Source organism: Nuphar pumila, chromosome 4 (assembly GCF_984573655.1).
Source record: "Nuphar pumila chromosome 4, dmNupPumi1.hap1.1, whole genome shotgun sequence".
In the NCBI taxonomy this organism is placed as follows: domain Eukaryota; kingdom Viridiplantae; phylum Streptophyta; class Magnoliopsida; order Nymphaeales; family Nymphaeaceae; genus Nuphar; species Nuphar pumila.
This window is the reverse complement of record NC_143252.1, coordinates 132,024,728-132,049,811: the sequence shown is the minus strand read 5'-3', so window position 1 is coordinate 132,049,811 and position 25,084 is coordinate 132,024,728. Positions and strand designations below refer to the sequence as shown.

The 25,084-nt window shown below is 40.3% G+C and overlaps 1 protein-coding gene across 4 annotated transcripts in view; it reads left to right on the top strand.

Annotated features, from left to right (window-relative positions):
- Positions 1 to 25,084, top strand: part of LOC149841099 (putative cyclic nucleotide-gated ion channel 20, chloroplastic) — a 120,510-nt gene that overhangs the window by 37,893 nt on the left and 57,533 nt on the right. For 3 of the 4 annotated variants that reach the window (XM_090003590.1, XM_090003589.1, XM_090003592.1), the window contains exons 4-6: positions 2,371 to 2,469; positions 9,522 to 9,662; positions 22,592 to 22,840. In XM_090003590.1, coding sequence (XP_089859716.1) covers positions 2,371 to 2,469; positions 9,522 to 9,662; positions 22,592 to 22,840 — 489 coding nt within the window. The remainder of the gene's footprint in view (positions 1 to 2,370; positions 2,470 to 9,521; positions 9,663 to 22,591; positions 22,841 to 25,084) is intronic. The other variant, XM_090003591.1, reaches the window with a different exon arrangement.

The following is a 25,084-nucleotide window of genomic DNA, read 5'->3' as shown; positions in this document are numbered from 1 at the left end:
CAAAGGCTAGGCTGTTGCCACCTGCCAGAAGGCAGAACACCGCAGAGCTTAGCTCATGCCGCTAGTTGGAAATCATAGGAGGCATTAGGGGGCTCAACCCCTGTCGACCCACCGAAAGGACTCAGTCGGTACGGACTCAGTTCCTGCCGATCTGCCAGAGAGCTAGTGGCAGGTGCAAAGCCCACTGCCGGAAGGAGGTGCATGGCAGGGGTCGAGGCCCCTGCTTGCTGGAAACATCAAACGGCAGGGACTGAGGCCCCTGCCTGCCGGAATAAGACGCACGGCATGGGTCGAGGCCCATGCCTGATAAAATCCCCAAATGGCAGGGACCGAGGCCCCTGCTTATCAGAATAATCGCACGGCAGGGGCCCTGGCCTCTACCTGACGGGAGCGACAGACGGCAAGGGTCGAAGCCCCTGCCTACCAAACAAGTCGAAGGGTGGGGTTGGGTTACGCAGGTCTCGCAAGGGGTTACCGGACTGGGCGATGGCAGAAATCGCCGTTAGGGCCTACCGAAAAAATGTTGCGAAGAGGGAAGTAGGTGGGAGTCGAGGCAAAGGCGGCAGCATCGGTGGTCAATCGTGGCACCGTGGCGCCGCAGCTCCGACGATGCTGCGAGGACCAGTGGCAGGGGGAGGTCGTCGGCACGGAAGGGGAGATGGGTTATGTGGCGCATAGGAGAGAAGAAGAAAGAGAAAATAGAAGACTTACCTATGCGAGGAGGTCGTCGTCGTGAGTGTCACCGCACGCAGAGGAGGAGAGGTGGAAGAGGAGGAGAACATCGACGTAGGGAGGTGTCGGTCAGGGTTGCCGAAAACCGCAACGAGAGAGAGACGAGGGTTGCGAGGTTGGGATGCCGGCGAAAGGGGCTCAAGTTGGCTGCGGCGATCTCTGATAGGAACCCGCCACCTGGGAGAGGATCGACGACAATGGTGGCAGCGGCGACGACAATCAGATCAGAGGGGAGGAGGAGGAGGAGGAGGAGGAGAGAAGGGAGACACATCCCCCCTCCCCTCTTGCGATACTCTTAAAGGGCTCGGGGGGGTGACAATCGGGGAAACCCTCAAGGGTTTCCCTTATCTTGTCAAAGGGGTGGAGCGGCATGGGCAGGGCGCAACGCACAGGGGAGAGGGTTTGTTTTTAAACAAATCCTCCCTTGCGTCGTGTTTTTAAAAACCTTAACGAGGACGGGCCCGGGCCCGATAAATTTTTTTTTTTTGCGTGGGTTTTACATCCTTCTGATGGGATCCGGTGCTTTAGTGCTGGTATAAATAAGGGGTGTAACCCCTCTTGTATGTAATGCTTGTTCAAGCATATTTATTATACAAATTCTATATTTTGATGGTGTTCTTGGCCTCTAAGTGGATTGACCCATAAGTGTTGTTTGAGATTGTGTTCTTGTAAGCCTATAAGAGGCACTTTCTTGTTATATTTATTGTTTTGTTACATAAAGAATGACAAATGAGAAATCAAATATCTTTGACCAAAATGGGGTACATATTCGGCGAACCTTTTATGTCTTGGTACCCATATTCTTCTAGTCACAAGATCATGACAATGAGACCTGACCTTCAGGATATCAAAGAACACTTTTATTGCCCTAGATGAGAGTTTATCTCTATCATGTTATGGTAAAAAAGAAAAAGAAAAAACTAAAAAAAACCCTACCAAAGTCTCTTGGGGATTCATAGTCTGTTTCCATCTGTTCTACTTCAGCAATTAAATATATCAACTATGGTTTTGTCTTTGATTTTTTCTGTATAAAAGGGTTTGGTCAATAAAGTTGCAATATGCTATACGATTTGAGTCAACATTTGCATATACATGCATCTTCTTATGACTTCATGCACAATTAACATAATCATTCACAACTATTTGAGAGTTCTATGAGCTTCACTGAAATGATGGGGATGTTGAAGAGGATAATTTAGCTGGCTGTAATCTCTTGTTTGGGTAACATTTAGACTCACTGCTTGATAAATATATATGGACTGATACACAGTATGTGAGTATGCATATCAACTTTTGTCATGATCCAATGAAGTGAATACGAACTTGCTCCAAGACAATACAACAGAATAACTCTTCATTGAAGATTCTAGAAAGGCATGAAAGATCACACTCATATTGTACCTCATGGTTTTCATGATTTCATGCAATGTTTCACAGATTCTTGCATACTTTGACTGTCTACAGATAAACTAATTTTGTTAGTACAAAGTGGGTCATGTTGTCATCACTTAGTCTTATATTTGTAGTCCAGATATTTTATGAGCAGGTGTTATTTTCTTGTGATACGAAGGAACTTTTAAAATCATCCAACTCATTTTCTAATTCTATATTCATTTTATTCTTTTCTAAACATGTCAGAATAACAAGTGTATAGTTCTTGATTGGACCTTGGCAACGGTGCTTGCATCTGTGAGGAGCATGACTGACTTTGTCTACTTGCTACACATGCTTCTGCAGGTGCACTTGCTTTTCAACAGTTCCTCTAACATTGATTTCTGTTTGCTTCTTGCTTCTTGCTTCCTGCTTCCTGCTTCCTGCTTCCTGCTTCCTAGACTTTTTGTTGACTATTGTAGTCCTATGACAGATGACTAGCAGTTAAGAAATTTAGTTGCTAATGATTTGTTTGTCATGGGAAATATTTCTATTGTATGATATTTTCATATCTGTGGGTATGTTTTGATGCTGTGGAAGATATGAAGTCCCATAATTTTATTTTGTTATTATTGTAGGAATGTCAGATGTGCAAAGTTTTTTAGTGGTATCATCTAAACTTGACCAAGATTGCTAATTTTTTGTTGTATGGAAAATCATGGCCAAGTTAACGGACTAGATATTCTCACAACTTGTAGCATGAATCTTCTTCATGGACTGGGCACTACATGTGACCACACTTAGTCAAAACAATGTGGTTAATGAAGGTAGAGAAGTTTCTCAAGCTGCCATGGATATCCTTAAGAAATTCATGAGATTTTCACATGGTATGCAAAGATACCTTATTACAAAGGAAATTTGAGGGGATCATTCTCGATTTGACACCATTAAAGCATGCATTGTTAAGAATGAGTCACTTATTGGCTGTTGATCAAAGGAATCCTTTGATTGCTATAAATAACCATAAAGTAAACCAATTCCATTACCGGATCAAAGATCCATTACCGGATCCAAAAGAATATAATTAAAAAGATTTGAGTAATTGGGGTTTGGACCCACATTGGAGCCAAATGGACCCAGCCAGGGGATCCTACGGTTCAATGTCGACCCGGATCCACTTGGATCCCTCAGTTTAGGCTGACCCGGATCCGCCTCTCGCTTGGGACCCGGATCCACTTTGATAGTGGATCCAACGTGGTGGGTCGCAGGACCCGGACCGAGCAAGGAGTGTAAAAGCCTTATAAAACATGACACGATTCTGGCAAACAGAGTCAAGAAGGGGAGAGGTTCCGCTCGTCGTTCTCAGAGATGCGTGAAGGGGGTACGATCGATAAAGGGAGGGGAAACGAGTCTCTCTTTCTCACCTTCCTCTTGGGTTCCCTCAGTATCTCACTCTCTTCCTCGACTCTCGATTCTTCGCTGCAGCAGCAACCCTCACCGGAGCCGGCAACCCTCCTTCTGCGACAGCAACTTCTAAGCCCGAAAACAGGTAGGATCTTGTGCTTTCTTTGTACGTATTGACTGATTTTGTATGGGATTGGGTTGGTCAAGGGCAAGAAGCTTAGATCTCGCATGCCTTAAACACCTGGTGCGATTTTGGGCTGCCGGAAAATCCAAGCCTGTAAGTTGGCGTTTCGACAGTTGCGACAACAAGTTGGAAGGGGGTTAGGTGTGTGCTGGCGTAAACCCAAATCAACTAATCCTGGGAGTCGGGGTTTACGGTCGTGGTAACAGGGATTTGGTGAGTCCAAGAACCCAAATCGTTCAATTTGGGGATTTGGACTGTCAAGAAAGAGAAATCTTGACAGTCAAGAAGAAGAAGGGGGGGGGGTTATATCAACCCTAGTTCGAAAGGGATTTGCATACGGTCATCAAGGGGTTTCGAGTGTTACTTCGATCTTGTTGTCATGTGTTCCGGTTTGAACTGTGCAAACAATGAATGATGAAATCTATGTATGTGTCTTAGTTGATTTTCGTACTTGCAATTTTTGTTTAGAGGGTATTAGTATGATTTCGGCAGACACTGAGCACAAATATGGATTACTTCAGATAATGTGATCATATGGGTTCTCTTGATCCGATTTGGTTCCTGGATCATATTTATTTTGCTTGATTCCTGCATTGGATTCTATATCATCTACTAAACTGTGGGTCTTGATTCTGTTTTGGGCACCTGATTTCATAGGGAAAAATATATAAGTAAACCATGTCTTAGCATTGTGTGCTTTATTGATTGATTAACCGAATATTTCTATTGTTATTTGGTAAACATAATAAGTTGATGTTACTTCTGAATCTTCTAAACTGGTCCTGAAAGCGGCTAGCTGGAAATGCTGTGATGTGGTTTGATGTAATATCATGTATGGTACTTTGTGTTGGGTTCATACGTATGCACATGCCTCTAGCTTGTGCTATAGAAATATTCCTGATATGTAGATACCCATGATCTATGTACTTATTATAATGATCCTTGATTCCTTATGAAGCTGCATGCATTCCATATTTCCAAATGTTAAGTTAGTTGTCTGTTATGATGTATATGCCCTACTGTTCCAAATGCATGATAAGCCGTACATTCGGAAGATTAGTTGCAAAGTTTTAATGCTCAAATGCCTATTTAGTTTCATATTCGCTTCTGCCTGTTAAGCTGCAAATGTTCTAATATTCAATGATAGTTTCCAATTCTCATGATAAATTCTCTATCTCTTTTCGTAGAAAAGGAGTGTGACATATCAAGGAGATGTTGTGTATTGACACTATTTGTTGCATATATTTAGATTATGGGAATTGTTTTCTTTGTTTCATTATGAATTAAAATTATATAATTTGAACTGCTTGTATGCAACCTGTTACCTGTGTTGAGGAATGGGATTGTTATATTGGTTTCACACATATGATGGTGTATTTAGTGATATATGGATATGTGCTTTGCCTAAGAGGGCAATATATGAATGGGTTACCCGACGTGGGTACTTGAGTTATTGGCTGGCGTGCTATGTTAATAAGAGTGATGAAAACTTAATTGTAATTATGGTGTGCTTGACTGGTTTAAAAGCATCGGAACTCTCTTAGGGGAATTAAGAAATCAATGTGCAAAAAAGATATGGATGGTTTTTACACCTTGGTAAAATGACTAAGGTTGAGATCTACTGCTATGGCAGTAGAAGGAAGTTGGGGAAATGCCCGGTACTTCGGGAAAGTAATTAAATAATGAAACCAATTTTTGAGGCTTACCTTGGAGAGGGTAGGTGGTACAAAACTTCGAGGACTTGTGTTGAGTTTCGAGCGTGAAGCGGCTCGTTGGTTCCCGTCCTCGGAGTTAGGGACCAGGACTACCTATGTGTCCTAGGTGGTAGTTCCATGTCTTCTGCAGAAGTTAGGGATGCATCCTGTTTTGAGTTGAGCCCTTGGGAGATTCTCTCGGCTATTAGTCGCTCCCTTAGGGATTCAGTCTCAGTTAGAATGTTCGGATTAATAAAATACTCTTGAATAATATACCCCCGAACGTTCTCTTATGAGATGGTCACCTGTGCCCGTGCGTACCCGCGGGGTAAGATAATTTAAACACAATTTAGTGCAGTTAGGTATCACATTGAGTGAAAATACTGGAGAAATATGTTTGTGTTCTTTAACATGTTTTATATTCAGAGCTTGTGACGATATACAATTATGAAATGTGTAGATACGAGGTAGTTGAAGAATCATCTGAAAGTTGTACAGGTTATTGTTATGACTGTTGCAATACACATTCACTTGCTTATTAATGTTGTATACGATGCTTTACCTGCTCAGTTATGGTTGTTGTATAGCTGTTCACATACTCATATATATGAATGTTGGCTTTTATTGCATGAACTGCTTACTTGTTTAGACATATGTTGAGAATCACATTTGACACCCACATCACATGCTAGATTTATGACATACTTGCATTGAAAGTTACAGTTTTCCTACTTAGACGTGATAGTCTAATTCTTATAATTTTTACCATTTTAAGGTAAACGAGTAGATTTATGAGCGGTTACGGGACGAGGCATTGGATCGAGATTGTTGATCTACTGTTCCAGTGATTCCTTGGGTTTATGGTAATTTAAATGTTCATATCATAATGAAATAAAATACCTGTGTTGAGTTTCCTCTCCAATGTAATGTTCCGAAATACTTAACCCTATATAGGTTATGCTTTCCGCTGTTATAAATGCTACCTTTGGTTGTTCATAAAAAATGGAATCTCTTCTTTGCGGCTTGAGTGCGGCCTCTTAATTCTCTTTGTAATATCTTGTAAATTTTTCATAATTTTTAAGCTCAAAAATATAATTTTAAATTAAATATTTATATTTAATATGAAAAAATTATGGAAAATACTTAAATATGGGATGACATCAACATGGGTCTAGACATGGTCCAGGGCCCACTGACAAGATCTATAAATGTTAAGAAAAATTTGCGAACTTATTTGTTTTTAACCTTTAAATTCGAAGAAATTTGGGTTAAAATCAAGTTAAATTTAGGCAAAATTCAGGAGCGAAATAGATCTAAGACCATAGTTAGATCCATTTCGGAACGTAGATCTCGTAGGAGATCTGTTTTATCGAATTCAGATGTCGGTTGGTTCAAAAAATGCATTTTTCTAAATTGACCGACCTCTATTTTTGGGTCTTTTTTGATTTGGATCGGACTTGACCCGCTCCGTTGGATCGATGTTAATATGGATCTAGACCCAGTCTAAGATCCATATTGACTAGTATTCGCTCTGGGTTGAGATCCAATTGGAATTGCATATGGGTTTGGATCATGGGTCTAACCCAGACCCATAATTCATCCATACTCTTTAAAACCGATATGAATTTAAAACTTTAAAAACATGAATTTAAAGAGAAAGGATGAGGCCACTTAACTTTCTAGAAGGGGGCATCCGCCCTAGTGTAGAATATTCCACATGATATAGTTTAAAAAAAATATAATAAATAATAATATATAAAAGATAGGGGTAGAGTTCTATCCACGTAGAAGGGGCATCACCCCCTCTAGAGACTCTCTCTAGCTATAAAAAGTGTAAAAGAGCCTCTCTCTCTAAGAACCGTCCCCTAGAGAGAGAGTGTAACGCCCCAAAATCGTGGACTTGAAACCTTTTATGAAAAAGGTTGAAAGCTTTGAAATCAATCATTTGTCAGAGTTTAAAACAGAAGTTCAGCGGAATATCAAGTTCAAATCAGCAAGTCCTTAGACCTTGGGCGCATTACAACATAAATACAGACTTCCCCTTACAAACCGATTTGCAGTTCAAATATATATTTTAGTGAAATGAAATGAAGAACCAAGTTTTAGTAATACAGTTTTAGAAATCCAGAGTTCTAATAAAAATAAATGCTTTTAAAGAAACTTTGTACCACATCTATCAAAAGTGTCCCAGAAGCGCAACGTCAGAAAAGGGCCTTGCCTTGAATGCATCACATCATCGTTCCATCGCAAGCTGTATAACTTGTTCACCACCTGCCCATAAAATGGGTCAGTCTCACAACAGACTAGTAGGGGTGCAAAAGACAAGAAAGAACAAAGGCTACAATAAGCAAGATAATCGCTAGATCAAGCAGGAAAAGCATGACTAGCAGATCTAACAAAAGTACTGTGAAGTAAGCAAAACTTTAATAAGGCCAACAACTACATACAAAAGCAATAAGGATCATAGTGCTAGACAAGCAACTATAGCGATCCCTCAGATTCTAAAGGTGAAGAGTGCCTAACTCTATTCACCAGGCAAGCAAAGCAATTGAATAAGACGAACATTCATAAGAATGCTCGCAAAACATACAAGTACCATTGGATGGCTCAGTCTATCGACAAATAACTACATTAATTGTAAGGCACAAACTATTGCATCACAAGCAATTCATAAGCTACACAGGATAAGCAATCAACTAGTATGAGAAGCTAGTACCCTTTTCTCTTTTCTTTCTTTCCCTTTTTTTTTTTTTGATCTTAAATAGAGTGAGAGGGAGGTGACGCCCCCCCTTCTTCAGCCCTCTCTAGAGGGACTGGAGAAGGAGAGTTTCCTCCTTTGAGGACTCTCTCTTTCTTCTCTTTTTAAAATTTCCAAAACTCTTATACTTTGACTTTTTCAAAGTTTCCAATTTTTTTAAAAGTCTTTCTAAAACCTATTTTAGCCTTCTTAGGCATGTACAAGGACTCTTTTAAGAAGTTCTAATCATCCATGTAATTAAAATTTGGAATTGAATGAAATTAATTAATTATTTAATTAATTATTTAGTATTAAATAATTAATAATTATCTAGAAGTTTTCAAAAATAGCCAAATTAACTTGGGAGACTTCTTAACCTTATTTAACTCCAATTTAAAGCTAGAAAATTGTTGGGCATGGATTTGGATCTGGAAAATCCAAATGGGTTTTGGACTGGACCAAACCCAGATTAATATGGGTCTTGGATAGAGTTCAGATCCATATTAATTTGGATTAAATCCATTGGATCCGGTCTGATCTAAATCCCGATTCGAATCGACAAACTACTCCTTTTTCAAAAAAATGCGATTTTCGGGCCAACCAGAACTCGAATTCTGAAAAGTAATATATCGTTGTGCTCAGCATTCCGAGACGCATCCAACGATATATCATATGATTATAAATTCTGAATTTTGCCTGAAAATAACCTGAATTTTGCTTGAATTTAAAGATCGAAAATAAAACTTTCTTACATTTTAAATGGCTCGTTTAGACTTAGTTGATGAGACCTGGGCCAAGCCCAAACTCAAAAGCATCTGTCTAATATCGAGGTTCAAATGATTTTTCTTTTATACTTAGCCAAATTTTCAACCAAAATCATAAAATGACTAAGTGCGAAAATACGCGATATTAGAGCTAACTCATGACTATCATTTTTCATATGTTTTAGGAAATATTGCTTCATCTTCGCCATTAGAAAAAGCATTGCATTGGCAACATTTGTTTAAGCTGAATATATGAGTTTCTTTTATGTGACTTGATATCAGTTCATTTGTTTTTTGAAAGTTGTGCTCTAGGATATCTTGAAGCAAATAAATGCACTAGCCCATCTATTGCAGGATGTTGTCTATGTTATTTCTTTAAGTCACATTGTTGTATTATCAAGTTTCCTAAGTTTAAGTTCTGCAACTCTTTGTTGACTCCTCCTGACTGAGGAATCTCAGGCATGTGCTTTGTTAAGGTTGTTCATAATTTCAAATTCAAGATCTATCACTTTTGTTGTAGGTAAATAGTGCCTTAGAAAATGTGATTCAGGATTCCTGAATTTGCTCTTATGTGTATTTAAGAACATATTGTTGAATGATATATTTTGACTACTGCTTATACTTCATATTTGCAGTTTAGATTGGCATATGTTGCTCCAGAATCCCGAGTAGTGGGCACCGGAGACTTAGTTGATCACCCAAAAAAGATTGCTCGCCATTATGTCTATAGCCGATTCTTCTGGATTGATCTATTTGTTGTGCTTCCTCTACCACAGGTATTTTGGACATGGTTCTTGTGTGGAAATCTCTACTTGTAACTGTTATGCTTTGAAAATGTTTTATTATTTAGGATAGAAGAAATTAATGAACTTTTCATATTGAGAAGGCATACAATTCTTTTGTTTTTACTTTTAACCTCTCTCCCCCTTGCTAGCCTTTGTGTACATGGACTTCGAGTCTTAATAGTACTATGCACATGCTACATGCTACATGTGAAAAGTGTTGAGTTAAATCAAGATGACAAAGTATTTTTAAGGCTAAGCTTAAGTGTTTGAATGATAAGTCATAAGCCTCATAAAAAAGTAAAATATTGAAAATTATTGAAACAATAAACGAGTATTATGTGTGGAAAGCTTTGGTTTAACACGATCTTTTGCATGGTCTGATGCAACTAGCCTAGACTCATCTTTGACTTCCAGAAGACACTAAATACTGGAACATAGAGATGAAAATATGATCCAGTCTCTGGTACCAGACAACTGACTCATCCAAAGTAGTAGCTCCTAAATCAACTCTAAGTCTCCTTTGTAAACTCATGTCTAACCAATCTAGGTAATATAGATCTCCCCTCTTATGGCCAATCCTAATCCTCCTCTCTGATAGTTGATCTTGCACAACACAATCAACAAAAGAAAAAAATATATTGCAATTGAGTTTAATAATGTCCTACAAAGACAAGATTCATCGCAAGAGAGGGAACTTGATAAACTTAAGAAAGATTTAGTTTACTCCTAAATCATGAAGTAGGTTAATGGACTTTCGAAATGGGCATGGATGGTCCATCTGCAATACAAAAAATGCTACTGCAAGAATGAAAACTGGTTAGAATGGACTCTTTAGCGGTCATATGATAAGATGCCCCTGAGTCTATTAGCCAACTGGCGAGGCTGCTAGCGATAACTATATAAGCAGTATGAGAAGAAAAGGGGCAAAGGCATGGATTGCAACAACTGAATGAGCTAAAAGTTGCTGGATTTGCTATTGAATATGCTCAAGAATATGTGATTGTCTTCCAACTGATGCTCTAAGGAGCTTCCAACAAGAAGAGGAGGATGAACACCACAATTGCCATCTAACTGCACCTCCTTAGAAGTCTATCCACTAGGTGATGCTGCAAGGGCTCTAAACTTTTTCTTTTTCAATGCTGGGCATGTATTCTTTATATGCCAAAGTTTCCTGTAATAGTGACATTGGATTGAGCTCATATCACCTCTAAAATCCCCGTCCTGCCAGCTCTTTTGCCTCTTGATTGCCTCTTGCAAGTACTGTCTCCTCTGTAGGGCGAGCACTAAGAGATTTGTTCTTAGTATCGTCCACTATCAGCTCATCTAGAGTTTGAACCAAGGTGGGCAGGACACAAGGATGAAGAATGCTAGTATGCACACTGTTGAACTCAGGACATAAAGCCATCAGTAGGTCAATAACTTGCTGTTATTTCCTTGCTTCACAATCAAGCTTTTTACATTCTGTGTACTCTTACACTTAATGCATTTGTTATTAGGCAACATCAAAGTGAAGGCAATACACAACTGCCGGAATCTATCAAAGACATCTACATGGGTTCATTTTCTTGCCTCAGAGCCTTGAAATCCTGTCCCGACTAATAACTATGAGCTCAATGACTTGCTTCAAATAGTCCCAAGCATCCTTTATTCAAACTTCAACATGTTAGATGCTATGTTATGCTCCATGGAACCCAAGAGCCATAACCTTCACATTATCCTTCTTCCATTCTTCAATATTTGTATCATAATTTTCATCACCCTTCTTTGGCTTCAATGTTGTATCATTTGGGCACCTTTTATATCTAAATCCTTTAACAATAGTCCTCACAAAATTAACCAATACAAATAATTTGTCCCATCCAACTTAACTAAAATAACTTGGATGGTTTCCTTCTTATTCATACTTTAACAAGCTCCAAGCTACAAGAACCTACATAATACAATAAGGCTTTGTTTGGGAGCCAGTGTTGGAGAGGAGGCAACATGGGTGATGGGAGTGGAAAGAAAATGGGTGATGAGAGTGGAGTTGTCATGTAAAAACCTAAAAAAAAGCATGGATTCGGGTCGGATCCGGACCCGGACCCAACAGAGGCACCACTTCTCGTGCTTTCTAAAGACATCGAGGCAGGGGAGGGGTTTCAAATAGAAACCCCCTTTCCCTCTCGTTCTCTCGTTTCTCTCTGTACACTCTCTCCCTCGACCGCCTCTTCCACTCTCCTTGCTTTTGTCGAGCAGCGGCCTCCGGCGACACACGCACGCCGGCAACCTTCCCTCCGACGACCTCTAGGTACGCACCCTTTTTCTCTTCTTCTCCTCTTCCTTCCATCTCTCTCTCTCCCTCACTTCTCTGTTTGCGCAGGATGGGGCTAAGCCACCTCCTTGCTGCCTTAAATCGCAGGGGAGGGGTAGAGCCCCCTCCTTGCTGCCTTAAATCGCAGGGGAGGGGTAGAGCCCCCTCCCTGCGATGTGTTTTGCGGGGGAGGGGCCCAACCCCCTCCCGATGCTTCTGTTTGCAGGGGAAGGGTCGAGCACCTCCCTGCGTGCCGTATTTGGCGGGGGAGGGGTCGAGCCCCCTCCCTGTGTCTTTTTTTGGTAGGGGAGGGGCCGAGCCTTCCCTATGCTCCCTGCGGCCAAGGGCGGGGTCGAACCCACTCCCTGCACCATCTTTAGCAGGGGAGGGGCCCAACCTCCTCCCTGCACCCTTTTACGGCAGGGTAGGGGGTCGAGCCCCTCCCTACTCCCTTTTTCCGGCAGGGGAGGGCTCGAGGTTCCTCCCTGCACCTTTGTTGTTCACGGGAGGGGCTGCGACCCTCCCTGCACCTTCTAGCGACAGGGAAGGGGCGGAGCCCCCTACCTGTACCCCCTGTATGCAAGGGAGGGGCTGAGCTCCTTCCCTGCGTACCCTTTGGCAGGATGAGGCCATGCCCCTCCTTGTGCACTCGTTTTGCAGGGGAGGGGCCGAGCCCCTCATTGCGCCCTCAGTTTGGCGGGGGAGGGGCTGAGCCCCCTCCTTGCGCCTTCTCCTTCTAGTAGGCAGGGGTGTCGTCCCTGCCTGCGCTAATTTTGGCAGGCAGGGGTGAAGCCCCCTACCTCCCCCTTTTTGATCGACGACCTCCTTGCTCCTTCGACAGGCAGGGGTGAAGCCCCCTACCTCTCTTCCACCTTGTCAGGCAGGGGCACAACACCTGCCTACTCTCATTTTCAGAAGGCAGGGGCGCAACTCCTACATCTGTCCGATTTTTCGTAAGGCACGGGTACAACCCTTGCCTCTGCCTGAATCGTCGACAGGCAGGGGTGCAACCCCCTGCCTCCCCGATGTTTACTGATAGCAGGTCAACAGGGGCTCGCGGCCCCTTCCCCTACTTCTTTCGCGTTCAACAGGTTCGCAGGGGCACGATGCCCCTGCCTCTGCTTTTTTCACGTCAGGACAACGACAACGCCCCTATCGTCTCTACCTTTCTGATTGAGATAGCACATTGACGTCTTGCTTTTGCAGCTCGTACGACGGATCCCGCTCGCGCCCCGCATCCCGAGCTGTCAATCGCTTACACCCGCAAACGCTAGCAAACTTGTAACTCCCTGAGGTAGGGGAAGATTGCACGGAGGACTTGGACAATTGAATTGAGTTCAATTAACTAAAAAGGATAATTAAATAAATATATATGCATATATATATATATATTTATACGAGTACGCATTTAACTCAAGGACGCGGTTTTGTGATCATTGTCCTTTACTTTCTATCATGTCTTTACTTTGCCGTCGCGCTTTGCGCCCAGGCTCTTGCTTTTGCAAATGTTTCGTTACTACCTTGCCATTGCAGATGATGCTCAGGTTTTCGCTCATTGCATGTGCTATAAAGGCATCTTTGTGAAGGATGCAAGAGGCATTTACCACTCTCCCTCTTGCGACAAGAGTTGAGTCGGGAGCTTAACGATACATCATCGTCTAAGGAGAGGGATCCCTAGCAGGGATCCTGTCTTTTCGAGTGAGCAATTTTGCAAAGTAGACTTGAGAATTTAGGTAGTTGCGCAAAAACATCAAAGACTGCTTAAAGCGAAGTATTTGGAAGGATGTGATTGGCTGGTTCTGTTCGTCTATTCGACATATCTCGGGTAACCCTGAATTGGGGCTTAAGCGAACTTCTTAGCGGGGTTTCTGTTGAGAAACTCGTATCCCGTTCATCGAGGCCGGTATCGAGTCATGCAAGGCATGTAGATACCACGATAGCGGATGAGATTCTTGAAAATTACATGCCAAATGTTGGCATAAGCTGTTGGCTGTTTCAAAAGATAAATAACGTCAAAAGTAAAGTTTGAGAAACATTACATTTTTGTGAAACACTTTTGTTGAGGCTCCTATTGAGGAACTATACCTCTTTCATCCTAGAGTACTTGTAGTCGTGCACTACACGCTAGTACTGCGATGATCGGATGAGACGGTCGTGCGACCTCGAACAGTGCTAAATGCACAATGCTGTAAACACATAAAAATGGGATCGCCTTCACAGGTAAGATGCTCATTTGGTCAAAAGACTAGTGCATATAGAATGAGTCGTCAGTTAATTTACCCCTGACGCACTCATTCACTTCTTGTAATCTGTCAAGGGAGAGGACAGAGCGGTACACACTCCAATGGACAGGTTGTTAATAACATATATGGGTTGTGTTATGTTGTAATTTTACTATTCATTAAAGGGCATTTTTGTACCCTAATCTTTGTAATACTTTATATACATATGCTTTGAATAGATTAGCCACACGTGAGAGATTCACCTGTGACCTTCTGCAACCCTCTTTCTCCTTTACTCATTTTCTTCCTTGCGCAGGTAAATCTAGAGTTCGCCTCTTAACATGGTATCAGAGCGGTAGAAAGTTGGGCTTGGGATTGCTTCTCCAAAAGGATTGTCCAAAGAGATCTTATCTGCGTCTTCTCCAAAACTGCCGAGAAATCTGTGAGTTCAATATATCTCATTTGTGCCTTCTTCAAAACTGCGTCTCCTTCAATTTGTGTTTTTTTTCTAAACCCAGACCTCCAATCTGTGTTTCATCTTCTTAAATCAGCGTCCTTTAAATATGTGTTCCTTTCTGAACACATACGTGCATCCCTTTTGAATTTATATCAACGACCTCCTTAAATCTGTGCTTCAACCTTTAAGTTTTTTTTTTTGGGTGTTAGTTAATTAGCGTATTCCTGTTTCCTTAATCACTGTTTTATGAAACCTTTCTCTAAAATCAGGAACGCCTTTCGTTAATCAACGTATTCCTGTTTCCGTAATTGCCGATTTCTGAAACCTTTTCTAAAATCGGGAACGTCTCTCTCCACGTCAAAATATTGACTTCCAACTTCTTCTTCTGTTGTTGCATATTTTTCTTTAAAGGGATCATCGATCTGCTGCCAATCTGCTTTACTTGAAATGTTTTTGTGTTATCTACATCATTCTTGATATTCAAGATTACAGGATTTGTTGAAGATTAGTTGTATTCATTCATCAATCTATTTTTTATCAATCTGAAATCGATTCAGTGTTGACAACATCAAACCTCTTATGTTCGTTGACCACGACAGGATATAATTTTCCTGGTTAAACTTCTGCAAAAAAAAAGGCAGAATATTAAAAGTGATTGATTCTTTTATCTATTGACTGAATCTGGTCCAAAAATTCTCTTTTTCTTTTATTCCAATCTCCTGTGTTACCCTCAATGCATTCCTCGTTCTCAGAAACGCCTCTTTCTTCCAATTTTCTTAGTCAACTCGTCTCTAAGAAGTTGAACAATAACAATTTCTTTACTTGGAAAAAACAGATCGTCCATTTTATAAGGAGTCAAGATCTCTCTGGACATCTGGATGGGTCAATTCCAACCCCTCCAGAGTTTATCTCGCAGGAAAAGGAAGATGATAAAGGGTCACCTTCTACTGTGCTTCTCAGAAATCCGGATTACATCGCATGGATGAAGAGAGACCAAGCATTGGTGGCCTACATCACATCTACATTGTCGCAAGAGGTTCTTGTAGCCATCTCTGATGATTGTTCTGCTAGGGAATTGTGGGATAAGTTACTTCAGACATATTTGCAAATATCCGAGGCTAGAGTTGTGTTTCTTAAGCGAGAATTTCAGATGTTGAGGAAAGATTTCATGTTGATCATGGAATACTTAAATGGAATGAAGACTATCACGGATCAACTGGCTATCATGGGATGTGTAGTTAATGACAAAGATAAAGTACAACAAACTCTAAGCGGACTGGGTCCAGATTATCATGTTCTGACAACGTCCTTATTGTGTCTCCTCGAGCTTCCGAAGTTCGAAGATCTACGTGCAAAATTGTTACAATATGAGATGAGTCTGAAAGGGTTTTCTGAAGAAAATCATGTGCAATCTGGGACTCAAGAAGTTCTTGCTACAAGGCTGACTTATGGCAGAGGTAGAGGAGGTGGTCCTTTTCGAGGCAGGAGTGGACAGGGAAGACCTGGTTTGGGGGTCGTGGGCTACTTCCAACGCCCAATGTTTCTTCCAATCTGCAAGGTCAAAGACTCATTCCTACCTGTTTCTTATGTAACAAAAGGGGACATATTAAAGCAAATTGTCGGTTTAATCCTCTGAATAAAGGAAAATCTTTGCAGTTAGAAGCCAAGAAAGACACAAAAATTTCAAAGACTGGGGGAGAAGTAAAAGAGTTACTATTGGCAGCATTGACAAGGCTAAATATGAAGCAAAATGATAAAGGCACTTGGTATGTTGACTCAGGGGCATCAACCCACGTTTTCGGTGATGCGGGTAAACTCCTAAACCCCATTCCTTATGTTGGTAGAAATAGCATAGTCACAGGAGATGTGACCCATCACTCCATATCACACATTGGAAATGTTGTTATACCCATGTCTAAGTCTTCTCTTCAACTTTCAAATGTTCTTCATGCACCAAATATTTAGAAAAATATTGTTTCTGTGTTAAAACTTGATGATATTAGTGCTTCAGTTGAATTTACTCCCTCTTCTGTTTATGTTAAGGATCTTCACACGAGGGAGACATTCGATGAGGGAAAAAGGCGAGTCAATATGTACATCTTTCAAGAAGATCTCTCCTCCACAGTTCATTCCACTTGTTCATCGAAGCTCTATCAGCATCCATCATTAGTTTCATCCGAGTCTGTGTTCGTTATCTCTGAATGTAATAAGCCAATCCTTTGGCACAGTCGATTGGGTCATGTTGGTCGTCATTTCATTGAAAAACTTGCCTCAAATAATTTGATTCCTAAGTCTAGTTTGAGTTCACAAACAAATGAAATAAAATGTTCGAGTTGTCATTTATGTAAGAGTCATGTTTTATCCTTCAATTCAATCAATAAAAGAGCTTCAAGACCTTTTGAGACCATATGTTCTGATGTCTGGGGCCCTGCCCAATTGCTTCTGGTTCTGGAAGTCGATACTACCTTATCTTTGTTGACAGCTATTTACGTTACACTTGGATATTCTTCATGAAGAATAAATCAGAAGTCTTTGGATTATTTCGAAAGTTCCATTCTTTTATCAAAAACTATTTCTCTGAAAACATTCTACATTTTCAATGTGATAGAGGGGGAGAGTTCTCCTCTAGTGATTTTATTGAATTTCTCCAGCATAATGAAATAAGGAGGAGAGTGTCTTGCCCACATACACCTCTAACAAAATGGGATTGCTGAGAGGAAGCATCAATATATTGTTGAGAGTGCAATCAACATGATGCATGATAGTAATCTCCCTATTACTTTATGGACAAAGGCCTTTCACTCTACAGTGCATGCGATAAACGCCTGCCTATGTCACTGTTGGAAAACATATCACCATTCTTTACACTTTTTGGCATTCATCCTGATTACCATGAATTGAGTGTTTTTGGATATATTTGTTATGTGCACATTGATAGCTCATTAAGGCATAAGTTTCAAGACAAAGCCTTGAAGTGTAGATTTGTGGGGTATGCAGATGAATATAAGGGGTACAGGTGTTATGATCCTTCGAGTAAACGCATCAAAGTGTCGAGAAACGCTATTTTTGATGAGATGAACTTTGATAATCAACCTACTAACTTCTCTGGCTCAAAATCCAATGTTGAAGTATATTATCCATGGCTAAGCTCTGAACTCTTCTCCAACATTAATACTGAATGCCCTCCGGACTGCAGTCAGAAGGAAGCATGTGAGGAGTCAGAAGATGCATCACATTCAGAAGAGGTTGATGGTCAACCCTTGGAAACAGGAAGGTATAAGGGCATCGTCTACACTCGACGTGAGAAGGAACTTCCACCTGTCTCTACTTCTTGTCCTGACCTTAATATGCCTCCTACTTTCACACAGATGTTGCCGGTTAGGTGGTCTACTCGGGCTCGTCATCCACTTGACAAATGGGTCAGCTACAAAAAATTTTCACTGGATTTTCAATTGTTTTTGACATCCATAACAAAAGAAGATGAACCTCTCACCTTTTATCAAGCTGCCAACTCAAAGAAGTGGATTGAAGCGATGAATGAAAAAATGAAAGCTCTACTTGAATGTGGTACTTGGGAGGTTGTTCCCAGACCACCAAATAGAAATATAGTCGGATCGAAATGGGTGTACAAGATTAAATATAAACCTGATGGGAGCATTGAAAGGTACAAAGCTAGACTTGTTGCCAAATGATTCACACAAGAGCAAGGGCAGGATTTTGATGAAACTTTTAGTCCTGTGGTGAAAATGGGGACCATTCGAATTGTGCTGGATCTAGTTGTTGAACATGGATGGATATTAAGTCAGCTAGATGTTAAAAATGCCTTCCTGCATGGAGATCTCAAGGAGGAAGTTTATATGGAGCAACCCACAGGATATGCAGAACAAGATACTGATCAATACGCGTGTAAATTGAAACGAGCGATATATGGTTTGAAACAGACATCTCGTTCTTGGTTCGAAAGTTTTTCGCTTGAAATACAGAGACATGGCCTGTCTAGGTCTCTTCTTGATCATTCACTATTCATCTACAAGAAGCAGAGTGTGATCACACTCCTATTGATATATGTAGATGACATCATCATTACAGGTAACTGCGAAACTCATATTGATGATGTAAAGAAATTGTTGAATCAGAGATTTAAAATGAATGATCTCGGAGATCTACGATATTTTCTTCGGGTAGAAGTCGACAAGACATGTAATACACTTACTCTCACTCAACACAAGTACATAGTGGATATTCTCAGTAGAGCGAGTATGATGAATTGCAAACCCTTGGCAACCCCAAGTGTCATGCATCAGAAATTGAGCTATAAAGAGGGAGACTTATATGAAGATCCTACTAGATACCGCAACATAGTAGGTATGTTACAATATCTAACATTCACTCGACCCGATATAGTGTATTCTGTCAATCAAGTATCTCAATTTATGCATGAACCTTGTATGTCACATATGGAGGCAGTTAAGAGAATATTAAGATATCTAAAAGGCATAGTTGGCGATGGACTTGTCTACAGAAAGAGTGGGCTGAATCAAGCCGCACATGAGATCATTGTTTATGTTGACACTGATTGGGCAGGAGATCCAGATGAATGCCGATCGATATCTGGTTATTGCAGTTTTCTTGGGTCAAACCTAGTTTCTTGGAGCAGTAGAAAGCAGAAAGCCATAGCTAGATCGAGCACAGAGGCCGAATACAGATCGATGACTTCCGCGACCGTAGAGGCTACATGGATAAGACATCTCCTCACAAAGATAGGAGAATCGATTGCTCGATCACTTTTACTATGTGACAACCAAAGTGCCATCAATATGTCCTTCAATCCCATTTATCACAGTCGAGCAAAACACATTGAGATAGATCAACATTTTGTAAGGCAAAAGGTCGAAGAAAAAGAAATTGAGCCCAATTTTTTCCGAACAGAAGAACAAGTTGCAAATATATTCACAAAAGGATTAACAAAGGACAGGTTTTGGATGTTAAAAGGTAAGTTGTTCGTGATCCAAGATCATGTACAACTTGAGGGAGGGTGAAAAGAATCGTTTATGCATCTGGATCCAATCCAGACCCGTACCCATATATGGGTTGTGTTATGTTGTAATTTTACTATTCATTAAAGGGTATTTCTGTACCCTAATCTTTGCAATGCTTTATATACATGCTTTGAATAGATTAGTCACGCGTGAGAGATTCAGTCGTGACCTTCTGCAACCCTCTTTCTCCTTTACTCGTTTTCTTCCTTGCGCAGGTAAATCTGGAGTTCGCCTCTTAACAATAACCACCCCACGGGCAAAGATCCGGCCTCCCCTGTCATTGGAGTTAGGGGAAGGGACTACCAGACATTATCCTAGGTGGTAGATCCCATGGATTTCTGCAGAAGTTGGATGCATCCGTTGCCAGGTACCTGCCTTTGGGGAATCCTCTCTCGGCTAAAGCGTTGCTCTTAGGAGCAGACTCAACTAGCTATTCGGGTTATTGAAAATACATAGAATAACAGACGCCCGAACTAGTCTCAGTTGTTTATACGATTTGTCTGCACGTATCCGCAGGCCAGTAATATCGAAACATAAGCTTGTTCATACTGGTTGATGGGTCATAAGACTTGCTAGTTGCGTGGTAGTTCACAACTTATGATCAAATGAATCGTCATGTTGCGTTTGACAGTTGCAATGCTTACTTGCTTTGAACTACTTACCAGTTTAACTGTTGATCTGATTTAAACTGCTTAGCATGCTGAATTAAATGCTCTTAATTCAGTTTCTTGTAGTCTCTCTTATGCACCTACTAGTTTTTCGCGAAACTAACCCATTCTATTGGTACAAGTGATGATTAGGTACACCACGGGCGATGGCAAGATGACTTCAAGATTTTCTTTTTTTGTTCTTAGCTCGCGTCCTAGACGTTTTTGGGTTTTGTAACAGATTTTCCTTGGGATATTCGAATTTTGTACTATTTGGGTACTTCTTTTAATGAAAGTGGTTTTTTCAAGTGTTTTGCAAGTAACATGGATTGTGAGTTTTGGTTCTTTTAGCTAATGTGCCCAAAGTTGTCAGCCTGCTTTTTGAATTTAACAAAAGAATAGTCTTTCGCTGATTTCATAAACAAACTCTGAAAGGAAAGGGATTTTTCTAGTCTCTTGCTTGTTTTCTGAAAGGTTCGCAAGTTTGAAATTTTGGGGCGTTACAGATTGATATCAGAGCTAAGGGAAACAATGATTATTGACCATTGAGCATCCGCATAGCGCTGTGAGTATACAATTTCTCTTGCTTTGTAGTTGTATTTTGCATTGTTAAGCTAAGTAGCTTGACACGTTCTGCTTATGTACCATCATTGCTGGGCTTTTGTAAACTACTCATGTTACGCATGAATAGTACGGATCTTTTTTGCTTCTATCTCGAGCTTCCTGAAATTTTTGATCTTTGGTATCCCTTGTCTACTTCATGGATGGTAAGGAACTCGAACGACGATTCTGCTGACGAATGGTCAGATCAGCGGGGTTTCGTGATGGATTCCCTAAGTACCCTAGCAGAGGCTATATGAGACCAGGTTCGTTCCCAAAGGGATCAAGCGCCCTTTTGCTGAATCGAGCCAGGATACCGCAGTGACGTATGAGAAATTTTTGAAGCTTGACCCCCCGACCTTTGCCGGTAAGCCAGACCCAGATATGACCGAGAACTGGGTGAAGGAGGTGGAACAAGTGTTTGAGGTCTTGTCAGTCCCCGATGACAAGAAGACGTTATACGGGACCTTCAGGCTGAAGGACAATGCCCACAACTGGTGGGACATGGCTTGGGGTGTGCAGTTTCCGGGAATTTCACCAATTCCTTGGGAAGCATTCCGGAAAGCTTTCTTGGAGAACTACTTCCCTCCTCATGCGAGGGAGAAGAAGAAGGTGAAGTTCTTGGAGCTCAGCCAAGGCATTTCGAGTTTGATGGATTACATTGCCAAATTCCAGAGTTTAGAACCCTATTGTCCCAACCTGTTCGCGGATGATCACGAGCGGGCAGAAAAGTTTATTCGGGGGCTGAAGGAGGGGTTCATGTATCGGGTCCTAACTAGTATGCCCATGACCTTCTCTAGAGCAGTTGTTGTCGCCACCCTCCTGAGTGAAGCTTGGGAGCACTCTAAGAGTACTCAGAGCAGGAAGCCACCCGCTGCGGGTGGTGAGCCGAAGACACCATCCGATGGCTTAGGCAAACGGTTGTTCTTTCTCATAAAGATCGGAAGTGGAAAGAAACAGTTTCCTCCTTAGTTTCCTCCTTCGAAGCGTCAACAACCTCAGGGCAACCCTCCAGCCCAGCAGTAAGATGGCAATGTATGCCCTAGATGCCATGGTATTCTGTCCTGAAAGTAAATTTCATGAAGGAGTAAATCTTGCATTCAACTCGATCAGCATGGTGGTGGGGCAAAAAGGAGTATCAGCACATGTTCTTGATGGAAACCATTCCCTTATTTTGCTTTGGGTTCAAGGTCATTACCATTTTTATCCTGTGAACTGTGTAGCTCGACTGTATGGGAACTTGATTATTTGTTCATGTTCCTAAATCATGTTGTGGCATGGGATGAATTTATGGGTTACTCAATGAAACAAATTGTGTGTCATTTTCCTCTCTTCTTTGTTCCTACTCTTGAATCTATTTTGATGGTAACAAATGAACTTTTTGATGTTTATGCAGGAGTTACAAAGGTGATTTGATAACTTAAAATGTTCTCTGGATTTCTTTCCCTTCTGTAATGTCTTATTATTTCCAACTTCAACCACAGATACTAATTTTAACATGCCTCATGCATGTCGGATTTTCTTGTGGATATCTACAAAATGACTTGATCATGTAAAATATTCTTGATCATATGTAGGGGATATTTACGATGTTGTTACCACTCATATTCTGGTCATCAAAAATTTCCATTTCTAATTGTCACATTTTGTGCTTGATTTGTTCAGATTATGATTCTGGGTCTCTTGCCGAAGTATGTTAAATCTGGATCAGCCAACTATGCGAAGAATCTATTAAGAGCAGTGATTCTTCTTCAATATTTTCCAAGAATGTCTAGGTTTATTCCTCTGCTTGCTGGACAGTCTCCAAGTGGCTTCATATTTGAGTCAGCATGGGCTAATTTTGTCATTAATCTTTTAATTTTTGTACTGGCTGGGCATGTGGTTGGCTCTTGCTGGTACCTTTTCGCATTGCAGGTTTGGTTTTAATTTAAGGTGCTTAGATGTGGTTGGTTCTTGTGTTGATTTTAATATTTTTGAATATCTTGTGCACCTTATAAGGTTTTATGAGGATGTATTCCAATAAAGAATGAGTCTTTCTAATTCTTTGATTTTTAATATTTGTGCATTATACGTAGCCATCTTATGGTTTATTCTGTGCTTAACAATGCCAATTGTATTATGTAGATGAACTATGAATTTACTTTTAAATGTTAAATTTCCTTCTCGCTTTTTCTTTTTATTCTGGTCTTATAATGTCATCTTTTGCAAAATCATATCTCTCTCTCTCTGTCTCTCTACCTATATGAGAAAAGTATGTGTGCAAGATGCAACCCATATACTTGTCATCAATCTTCTTGAAGAAACCTGATAATCAAGAATACATGTATTTTTTCTTTTGGGTACCTAAGATCATGTTGCAGATTGTAAATGAAGCAGTTTACCGGTACACCAGACATGGGTTGTATTTTGGTAAAGATACTTGCATATAGTGCTAAAAAAAGTGCACTTGAATAGCAAGTTTCCACAGGTTGATATATGATTTGTCTTTAAAGGCATTCATATTTCTATGATGATCTGCATCCATGGATGTATAAGTTATATCTTGAATTATTGTTATAGGCACATTTTTTTTATCATTTCTTCCTAATTTGGTTACCTTATTGCTAGCTTTCTTCATGTATGTAGGAGTTTAGTCATCTTTTTAGTGTTGGGCAATTGATAAATGGTAACTCTCATGTAACCCTTTTACTCCTTATATGCACATTTGAACAATAAAGTCTGTAATATAATATAAAGCAAATCTTGTTATGGAATAAATAAATGTATGAACATGTGATGTTAGCAAATAATACATGACATCAGACAACAAGGGCAACCTTAATTAGCAATGTGATGCAAGGATTAAGTCAATGACTTTTAGTAGCCACACATTCAGAGCGTAATTCAAAAATCTCAAAAATTGACAAACTAGTTCATGTATATAACTGTAAACATAAAGAACTTGATTACCTACTAGTTTTTGCAATTCAGAATATCAGTGGCAGAAGCGGCACCATTATTCTGTCTCCTTAAATTTGGCAATTATGTTTCTATAAGGCTCCCACCTGACTTCTCTTTTATGGAGTCCATGCACATGATTCTGTCTAGTAGCAAAAGAACTTTTGACAGAAACCCTTGCAATCTCTTGTTGGTTTAAATTCAGTTACTTCTGACACATGTTCTACTAAGCATTGTGGGAGAAATAATGAGCTATAGAATAATAGTGCTTATGCTATCAAATTTGCTCTTAAAGTATAAAGAGACCTAATTTCTTTGATAATATTTTTCTCATCTATTTACACAATAAAGTGGGGCTTGTGATTGCTAGAGCCTGTCTTATTTGTTTCAAGGCTTTCAGGAGCTCTTGAAGGTATTTCCCTCCTTGGTGCATCGATTTTATGTACTGCATAAGTTGGTACCTTTTCATCCATATAATTTGCTGATACACCTCCAAATATTTCCAACCATCATAAGCTGCTTAAAGAATTACTTGATTTGTTTCCATCTTACTTAACCACGACATAATCTTAGCACTTCTTTCCTACTCCATTTTTCTCTTTGTCACACTTCCTCCTTTTCACTGAACATTCGTCTCCATTGTAGCTTATATACCCAGTTAACTTCTATAAATTACTCATTGAGAGACACGTATAATTACTTCATTCTGGTTGGCTAAAGCACCGGATAACATCTTATTTCTCTATGAACTAGTTTTACATTCATGGAGAACATCTATAACCAAAATGATCAGTAAAGTTTTATACATCAAAATGAAAGATGCAGTTTTATGTGCAATGGTTCATTCTATCTGTAAAATACTCAAACCTTCAGCATAAATTAAACAAGTCTACCAAATTTCCAAATAATATTTAAATGCCAGAAAAGACTTGGCAAGAGAAGTAGTTGAAGTCAACTCCTGTTAAAGGCAAAATCACAAATTTTGAAAGTGACTGGACTTACCCAGATCTGATCAGGAGTTTATAGCCTTTTCTTGCAAGCTAAAAATTCCAAAAGCACATTAGGAAAGCCCATTTCTTACCTACAACATATTTTTCGCATCAACCCACCTCAACACCTAGTCACTTAAAGTGGGTCAGACATTCTTGTTGTAACCTCTTTATGTTGATTTTTCTTCATAAGAGACCAAACACATGCCAAATATACCAGAAAGCTACTGCT